We start from the raw sequence: 9,721 nt of genomic DNA on the forward strand, positions 1-9,721 counted from the left end.
GTCATCCAACCTCTAACATATGTATCAGCGAGTAATGTAACCATCAATTGCATCTACATGGTGTTCCTACTATCTAATAGGTGAGGATAGGTCCTAATCCCACTCGCGGATGCGTAGATAAGGTTAGTTTCCATGCTCTACTCCTATCCGAGATAGAATTTCGGTAGCACCTCCCCGCTGTTCTCCAGATACACGTCCTGCCAAAGAAGAGTGCGTATCCGGAGAACAACAGGGAGGTGATGCCGAAACTCTATCTCGGATCGGAGCAGACCATGGAAACTAACCCATCTACGCATCCGTGGGCTATCAAAAAAACATGGACAATCTGAAACAGATACGGTCATAGATATGCAAAGATCTGCATACCTCCAACCATATCTCTTTCGAACGGGAGACGCCTAACTAGGTTACGCGATCTACGACCATGATATGGAAAGAGGGGTTATACCTAGGGTGGCGGTGGAGTCAGGCTAGCAGGCCATGGCGGGTCGGTGCAGTGGCGAGGCGGCGCGGTGCAGGCAGACCGGCACGGCGACGGGAACTCCGACTCGGCTCCGACGAGCTCTTCTCTACAAAAATGGAACAAAATATTGTCATTTAAAAAATTCGGCAGAACCTCCCCTGCACGGTGAGGTTTCCAAAACCTACAAAAAACAGCGGCACGATGGCCGACAAGCACATATGTCTCAAGAGAAGCCATGTAATTTGGATGTCAATCCATACAGAAGAATATATCCAAGTAGTACCACTACTTCTACTACTACTTCCACTATTGCTACTACTACTACCACTAGTTCTACTACTACTACCACCACTATTGCTACAACTACTACCACTAGTTCTACTACTACTACCACTACTTCTACTACTACCACTTATTCTACTACTACCACTACTTCTAATACTACTACTACTACCACTAGCACTACTAGTACAACTAATACTACTACAACTATCACTACCACGACAACAACAAGAGAGAAGGCATACCTGACGGGCGCCGGGGGTAGGGACGGGTGGCGTCGGGCGATGTCGGGGTCGGAGTCGGGAACAGGGTCGGGCACGGGCGTGGTCGAGGGCAGGGCCGGCCGGGGGGTAGGGCCGGCCTGGGGCGGCCGAGGGCAGGGCACGACCGGGGGCAGGGCGCGGGCAGCTCGGGCGGCCGGGCGGCGCGGGCAGCGCGGGCTGCGAGGGCGTGGGCGTGGCGTGGGGGCGGGGGCGGGGACGGTGCGGGCGTGGGCGCGGGGGCTGGCTGGCTGTCTGTTTGACTGCCCGACCGGCCGAATTTGCTTAAGTCTCAAAACCGCTCTTTGTCGAGTGCCGGATCAGGGAGGCACTCGGCAAAGATTTAATTTTTTTTTAAAAAAATTCTTTGCCGAGTGTCCCAGATCTGGCACTCGGCAAAGATTTAATATTTTTTTTTGAAAAATACTTTATCGAGTGCCCTTGGCACAGCACTCGGCAAAGATTATTTTTTAAATTTTTTTTTGAAAATACTTTGCCGAGTGCCCGTGGCACGACACTCGGCAAAGATTTAATTTCTTTTTAAAATGTCTTTGCCGAGTGCCCTGTAAAGGTTTGTAAGCATCGTACATGACAACATGTACGAAATCTTCTGAATTTTTTATCATAGCCTCCACATATGACGTCACGACATCTCAACAAGTTTCATGATTTTTGGACTTCGTTTGCTTTTTATAGAATTTAAAAACACTTCGCACGCAAGTTCGCGGTCATGTTTCGTGAACAAGATGTCCGAAATTTCGGGTCCGTTCCTGGATACGGCCTCACACTACACTCAGTAACATGACTATCATTTTTTGAATCATTAAATTCCATTATTCGTACCACGTGCAGTTCAAAATTATATTTTTCGAAAAAATTCAAGTAAATAAAATAAAGTCACTAAATATATTAAAAAATCATAACAAATCCTCAAATTCTAACTAGGAATTCCTGGTGCTTTAAAAGGGCTGCACAAAAAAATTAAAGGCCAAAAACAAAAAAAACGTTGCCGAGTGCCGGGGCATGGCACTCGACAAAGGGGTCTTTGCCGAGTGCCACGGATAAGGCACTCGACAAAGAGGGTTTTGAATTTTTTAAAAAAATTTCATCTTTGCCGAGTGCCTTCACAGGGCACTCGGCAAAGACATTTTTTTTAAAAAAAAAATTAAATCTTTGTCGAGTGCCGTGCCAGGGGCACTCGGCAAAGTATTTTTTTAAAAAATTTTTTTTGCCAAGTGCCAGATCTGGGACACTCGGCAAAGAAATTTTTTTAAAAAAATTAAATCTTTACCGAGTGCCAGATCTGGGACACTCGGCAAAGAATTTTTTTAAAAAAAAAATAAATCTTTGCTGAGTGCCTAACAGCAGACACTTGGCAAAGAAGGACGTGGCCGAACACCGTTACGCGGGTCAGCCTATGCCGAGTGCCGCGATTTTGCCGAGAGTCTGGCACTCGGCAAAGAAGTCATTTGCCGAGTGTATTTTTTTACCGAGTGCAATTCTTTGCCGAGTGCCCGATTTTTAATACTGGACAAAGAATTTTACACTCGACAAAGTCTCTGTTTGCAGTTGTGTTCGTTTAGGACTTTGCACAGACACGCGAGAGATTGAGTCACTCAAATCCCTATCGTATGGTTGTAAGCGACGAAGGATAAAGAAACATTTCGCTCTTTATATTAGCCAAATAAGAGTAGACAGACTCCGGGATTGAAACAAGCAATAAGCCTGGTTACTGGAACTTGGAAGATATATATAGAAGGAAATGCATTTCTTTCCTTTTAAAGGGATATGTAGTATATTCCTGATGATTGGTAGCATTAATTCTTCCGTATGCCTTTTTACCAAAAAAAATACTTGTCTGTAAACAAAAGAAAATATATATAGAAGGAAATGACACTAATAGTTTCTTTTGAATTTTACTATATTATATATTCATTCTTGACACGTCCAAAAAGCTAATTCACCGAACCGCCTAATCATTAGGCTGCTAGTGTAGTATCAGTCTGATATATTATACTACTATTTATATAGGAGTATATCCAAGTTAGTACTGGATTGGATAATGCGATATTCCAAGATAGTGCGTGCAATCAAATTACTACTGCAGTGGATATATAATGCAATATTTGAAGGACACTTGCGATCGACGTCGTCACATATCCGTAATAGAAAAGGAATCCCATCAAATCAGGAAGAGACGACAAAAGAATGGAATCTGATCAATCAATAAAGTAATGAAAATCTAGTGGAGCAAGAATCTAGTATATATACTAGTACATCCTAATTGTATTTTATTGTCAATTATCCTTAAAACATAAAATACCAATAATATATAGTAGCATATATTTACATATAATAATATATAGGCATGTGTTACTACGTACAGTACGTATAGATCCAGAGATCTTTATTTCCTTTCTGGTCCCACACAACAATTTTGTACCTTAATAAAATGGTTAAAGTAATCTATATATAATAATTATAATTAAATTAAATCCCCAAATCAGGGGATAATGGTCGGGCGTCGTGATCTCCGGGGCCTTCCCGGGAAATTGCGCTCTAGACGCCTCCGTCCCTCGCGCTCCAGCCGTTGGATCTCCGCCACAGCCACGCGTACGTAGGCGATCCCACGCGCCAAACCGACCCAACGGCTGGAACCGGCGCCGGTGGACACGACGCCACCCGGCCAGTCCCCTCGCACGGCCACCACCCGCTGCCTATAAAAAGCACGGCGCCCTCGTCACTTCTCCATCCATCCATCGAGCACCAAGCAGGCGCACACACACGTACTGAGATCGAGCTAGCGCACGAGTCTTCTTGTTCTGGAGATCGACTGATCGAGAGATCGTTCACCGACGACGACGACGACGAACGCAATGGGCCCCAACATGTCGGCGCTGGGCAAGCAGAATCAGGCGGCGGCGGCCATGGCGCAGAAGCGGGCGTACGTCACCTTCCTTGCGGGCGACGGCGACTACTGGAAGGGCGTGGTGGGGCTGGCCAAGGGCCTTCGCCGTGTCCGCGCCGCCTACCCGCTGGTGGTGGCCGTGCTCCCCGACGTGCCCGAGGAGCACCGCCGCAAGCTCCGCGACCAGGGCTGCGTCGTCCGCGAGATCGAGCCGGTGTACCCGCCCGAGAGCCAGACGCAGTTCGCCATGGCCTACTACGTCATCAACTACTCCAAGCTCCGGATCTGGGAGGTACGTTACCTTCGTCGTGTTCCATTTGTATGTGTTCTAATTGATGATCAAATTTTTATATATTGGTCCAATGATGAATTGCCTGATGACATTTGCAGTTCGTGGAGTACGAGCGCATGGTGTACCTGGACGCGGACATCCAGGTGTACTCGAACATCGATCACCTGTTCGACCTCGACAAGGGCAAGTTCCACGCCGTGATGGACTGCTTCTGCGAGAAGGCGTGGAGCCACACGCCGCAGTACAAGATCGGCTACTGCCAGCAGTGCCCGGAGCGGGTGGCGTGGCCGGAGCAGGAGCTGGGCCCCCCGCCGCCGCCCTACTTCAACGCCGGTATGTTCGTGCACGAGCCCAGCCTGCGCACCGCGAAAGACCTCCTGGACGCGCTGGTGGTGACGCCGCCCACGCCGTTCGCGGAGCAGGACTTCCTCAACCTCTTCTTCCGCGACGTGTACTCGCCCATCCCGCCAGTGTACAACCTGGTGCTCGCCATGCTGTGGCGGCACCCCGAGAAGGTGGTGCTCGACGAGGTGAAGGTGGTGCACTACTGCGCCGCGGGGTCCAAGCCGTGGAGGTACACGGGGAAGGAGCCCAACATGGAGCGCGAGGACATCAAGGCGCTGGTGGCCAAGTGGTGGGACATCTACGACGACGAGAGCCTCGACTACAAGGGTGCGCCGGTTGTGGACGGCGGCGACGACGGCGAGGAGGAGGCGGTGGACCAGGCGAGGCTGCCGCTGCGCCAGGCCCTGGCCCAGGCCGGCGCCGTCAAGTACTACCCCGCGCCGTCGGCTGCCTAGGCGCCGCCGGTTGCCGGCCGGGACGACGGCGTGCACCCCGGCTAGCTGTGTCAACGGCTGGTGGCTACGACGGTCGACGATCCTCTACTACTGCGCTCAAGGAGGCGCTTAATTAATAATAATAAAAATATGGATATGTGTGGATTAATTAGCGTAGCGGTCTACAGGTTTTGGAATTGTAGACATTGGCCAGCAGTATAACAATTCTTATATTTCGTCAGGTCGAGTATTTTAGTTTGTGTTTGGTGAAAGCCAAAGGAAAAAAAGAGAGTTTTGGTTATTTTAGCTTGTGTAATTAAGTACGTAGTGTTGGCATCTTCCTGCTATGTACGTACTGCTAAGACAAACAATCTAGCATTTTGAATGAAGCTAATAAATCTCTCAGTTTTGTATAACTCCTTGAATGTTGTGTTGGTCATTGTGAGCCTATCTGTGATAGGATGTTTGGTTTGTGGTGCATATCTGAACTTTGGAAATGGAAGAACTGAAGAAGCAGAGCAGCTGTAATTTCTATCTGTTGCAGTCTGAAGTTCCTGCAAACAGGCCCGTGTAGCTTTTTCCCTCCAATATTCTTCTTGGTTTATAAGCTTGATCGACTGTCGTACGCCGTCCCCTGCTGAATAGCCAATGGTCATTTGTTAGTACAATAGTAGACTGTCTCTCATCTCCTGGGAATGCAGGAAATGGAACGTTAGAACAGGAATTGCACGTCGTTAGCCACTGAATCGCTGCCGGTGAAGTTGGCGTTAGCAAAATTCAGACTAGGGAAGACCAGGGGAGAGTTTCATCTACACTTAAAAACAGTTCTAGTTGTGATTTCTCTAATAAAATAATTTTGTTTTTGCCCCAACTTGTCTATTTAGAAAACTTTCATCTTCACTTAAAATAGTTCGAGTTGTGCTTTCTCTGATAAAGTATGTTGTTTTGGCTCCAACTTCTCTGTTTAGAAAACATTTAGTAAAACAGTGTCTCGGTCGATGAGAAGGATGAAATATCTATAATACCTTTCCTTTTCCCTTTTCTTTCTTTAATTATTGTGTCTTCCTCTCTTATTGCTCTCCTCCGCTTTTTTAGCTCGTCTTCTACCTATGTCTTCTCTCAGCGTGATTCGTGGCTTCACATCTGGTTGACGGGGTGGTGAAGCTGCTGATGAAGTAGTAGTCGCTGGAGCGATAATAACAAAAACACACCCTACTAGCTGCCCGGGTTGTTGTCGACGATGCTTCCTCATCGCTGTTACTACCGGATTTTGGACGGCTAGCTACCCGGTGTGGTGTCGACGATACGGCTGACAGTGGCAGGTGTCAAATCAGGCTGCTGGTCGGTAACGGTGACACGGTGCGCCGCCCACGTCCGGCCGACGTACGGACAACCAATCAACGTCCCCTGGTGGATGGCCAAATTAAGCTATGCATTGCGATAGTATAATGCATGCCATAGAGTATTTATTTGTTGAGATAGATAGATAGAAAGAAGGATGAGATCGATCACCATCATTAGTCAAGACGATCGAGGACGGCTATTACTTGATCAGTCGTCGCGCGCCTGTCTATGTCTTAATTAATTAGGCGTTATTCACTTGTTTTTATTTTTTGTTGTACTCCTATACACTGCATACAGATGGATCGCATACGCCAAGCACAGGTAGCAGGCAGTTTAACTGTCGTGCAGGGCTGCGATTGCAGAGCCAGATGATCAGATCGGGCCACAGTCAAGATTTGACGTCGTCCTGACGTGACGTCCTCCGTCCTCTCCTCAGATCATTCAGACTTGTGAGTTGTGACGCCTGTCCAAAGTCCAAACGTAACCTTATTACCTGGGTCGCAAGGCATGTACATTAATTAATTAATTATTAGTGCTTAATTAGGCAGCAGACCGAAACACTGTCGTCTGTCCACGACTGAATGAAAACATACATACTCCTACTCCTAGGTGCTGTATGCATGTCCGGTAACCATGTCGAGAAAAGCATTGATTGGACATGGGCAAATGGCATACGTGCACGGGAACTCAAGAAAAGTCAGCTGATGACTCTTTTAAATTACGAGGAAAAAGGTTACTACTACCGATACATGTATGATACTGCTAATTACTACTCCCTCCCAGAAGTATGGGAGGCTTAACATTTATCTTAAGTTATTAGATATTTTAGATTGCTCAACGCTATCTATATGTGTATAATCTTTAGGACCTTTCTGTAACGCGAGAATTTTTTTTTCCAAATCCTATGTTTTCATTATAAAATTAAATTGATTTTTTTTTCTGAAAACCATTGACGATTCCTATAGAAATACTGTGTTCCAGATGGGCCCTTAAACTTTGTCCGCCTGAGAACCCCGTGTAACGCGGGAGGTGAGAGCCGGCGGCTGGCTTCTTGCCCTCCAGCATTCGAGACCTAGGCACGACACTGGTGTCTCGCCTAGGGTTTTTTTTCTTGTGTTTTCGTTGTGGATATCCTCAAGCGCTTATGGACCACGATGGAAAGTCACGCACCTGTCGCCAATGAAGCTTAGTCTATATATATATATATATATATATATATATATATATATATATATATATATATATATATATATATATATATATACACACACACACGTACTATTCTGTAGCTGGCCGCAGAATAAGTTATTCTGTGGCCACTTTGAGTTACGATAATTACTATACTAATTTTCGAGATTATGGTAACTCTCTCATAAGTAATTTACTATAGTATTATGGTAAGTATCATCTTGAATTATAGTAACCCATGTATCGTAAATGCGTATTATCATTATCGTAAATTGGTACAAACATTATCGTAAATCAAGGTGGCCATAGAATTGTAACACCCCGGGTGTTTAAATACTAAAACGGCCATGTCATCATATGCATTGCAAGGCAATTGGTCATATTAAACACTTTGTATGCATTCACTAAAATAAGTTTACATTTATGTTATAAGCATTGCTTGGTATTGTTTGAATCAAGTTTGAAATCTTTGTATTGGTTTGAAACTCCGAAAACCCTGATTTTCAATATTTAAATCCTACCCTGAAAATCCATTTTAAAATCTAAGCATATTTTGGGGTTGAGCCTTAAAGCAAAAGTGTAGAGCTTGACAAGTTATACAAAGTTTATTTTTGGAGTTTTTCAAGTTGTTTAGAAAAATTTGGAGTAATTCAAAAAGGCGTAATTCGTTAAATATCCCCTATTTGAATTTAAAAGATCATTTCAAAATCTAGACTGAATTAGGGGTTGGTTATAAAAGCAAAGTTGTAGAACTTTTGATTTTGAACAACTTTTGTTTTTGGAGATTTTTGAGTTGTTATGAAAATTTGAGAGTAATTTGTGAAATTTGGCGAATGGCAAATCTGTAATTTTTGTGAACAGTGTCCACCGCCGAAGCTACATTGCCGGCGTTTCCTTCTTCGGCGTTCCAGGCGCGGTCGTGGCCGTTTTGGCGTCGCGCTGGCGCGGTGAAGGCCACAGCGCAGCTTCCTCGAGCTTCTTGGCCCCCTTTATAGCCTGAGCCGCCGTCGTCTTTGCCTTTTCTTCTTGCTCTGTTTTTCCCGTCGCCTTGCTCATCTCCGGCGAGCCCGCGTCGTCGTTGTTGTGCTCCACCGTCGCTGATAAGCTAGTTCCAGCTTCGCTTACTCCTTGCGCATCCAGCCGACCCACCAATTCGGCTTGTCTTCGTCGGGAACTCGAGTTGCATCGTCTTCTTCCTCGCGGCCGGCAACTCCTCCGTCGAGCACGATTCGCCGCGGCCAGAGCTCCACGGTGCATCTCCGTCCCTAGGTTTTGGTTGATTCCATTTCGTCTCGATGCCTGTGGTACTTAATCCATAGTTGGTTGCTCATTTTGACCACTGCAGTCGCCGGTTCTTCCTCACCGACGATCTTTGCTCCGCCGTGATCACCGTGATCGTCGTCACGCCTCTCCGTTGCATCTCCGACCTCGCTACTTGCTTCAAAGCGTTCGGGGTGAGCCACTGGTGCTTCCTGGATCCTTTGTTTGAGCTCTACCGGTTGCACGCCGCCGGTGTAGCGCTGTCGTGCCACTGCGTCCGCCATGGCCGACGTCGAGCTAGTATAGGGCCGTAATCACTGCTGATAGGGACGTCAATCGATGCGTCTAGTCTTGGTGATCATTTTGGTACTTTGGCCGTCGCCGTTGGACTCACCGTCGACGAGTTTACGTCGGTCAGCGCCGTCGCCGTCGTGGTCAAACGCGCGAGGTTAGGGATGACAGGTGGGACCCGTTGTCAGTGACTCAGCAGTTCAAATGAATTTTTCTATTTTCAGATTTGAATGAATAGTGATGCTATTTTGTTATTTTTGTGTAGATTTATTTAGAGCTCCAAAAATTATGAAAATTTTTGTGTGACTTCTCTGTGATGTATAGTATTTAAGAAAAATATGAAATAATGTTTTTCAGTACTTTTTGAATGTGATAAAAATTGCTCAATTTATTAATAAATGGATTTCCATGATTTTTCTAGGCTTATTTAATTGTCCAAAAATTATGAAATTTGTTTTGCCACTTACTTATCATGTAATGAACATTTACTAAAATTTTGAGCTCAATTAGAATAAGTTGATTTATTTCATAATTTTGAATTAAATAATTAATTCATAAAAGCAAATAGTAACCTTTAATGATTAGGTTTTGTTTGAAATTTTGGATTGAGTGATGACCTTGGGTCATTAGTTGATAATGATCCTTGGCAATTGA

At 45.6% G+C, this 9,721-nt stretch overlaps 1 protein-coding gene across 1 annotated transcript; it reads left to right on the top strand.

The window, feature by feature from the left end:
• The first annotated feature begins 3,761 nt into the window (after nt 1–3,761).
• LOC136534973 (galactinol synthase 2-like) lies at nt 3,762–5,393 on the top strand. The gene is made up of 2 exons (XM_066527315.1): nt 3,762–4,205; nt 4,304–5,393. The coding sequence occupies exons 1-2, from the start codon at nt 3,882–3,884 to the stop codon at nt 5,003–5,005; spliced, it is 1,026 nt and encodes a 341-aa protein (XP_066383412.1). The 5' UTR covers nt 3,762–3,881; the 3' UTR covers nt 5,006–5,393.
• The last annotated feature ends 4,328 nt before the right edge of the window (nt 5,394–9,721 follow it).

This window comes from Miscanthus floridulus, unplaced genomic scaffold (assembly GCF_019320115.1).
Source record: "Miscanthus floridulus cultivar M001 unplaced genomic scaffold, ASM1932011v1 os_2456_2_3, whole genome shotgun sequence".
NCBI classification, from domain to species: Eukaryota; Viridiplantae; Streptophyta; class Magnoliopsida; order Poales; family Poaceae; genus Miscanthus; species Miscanthus floridulus.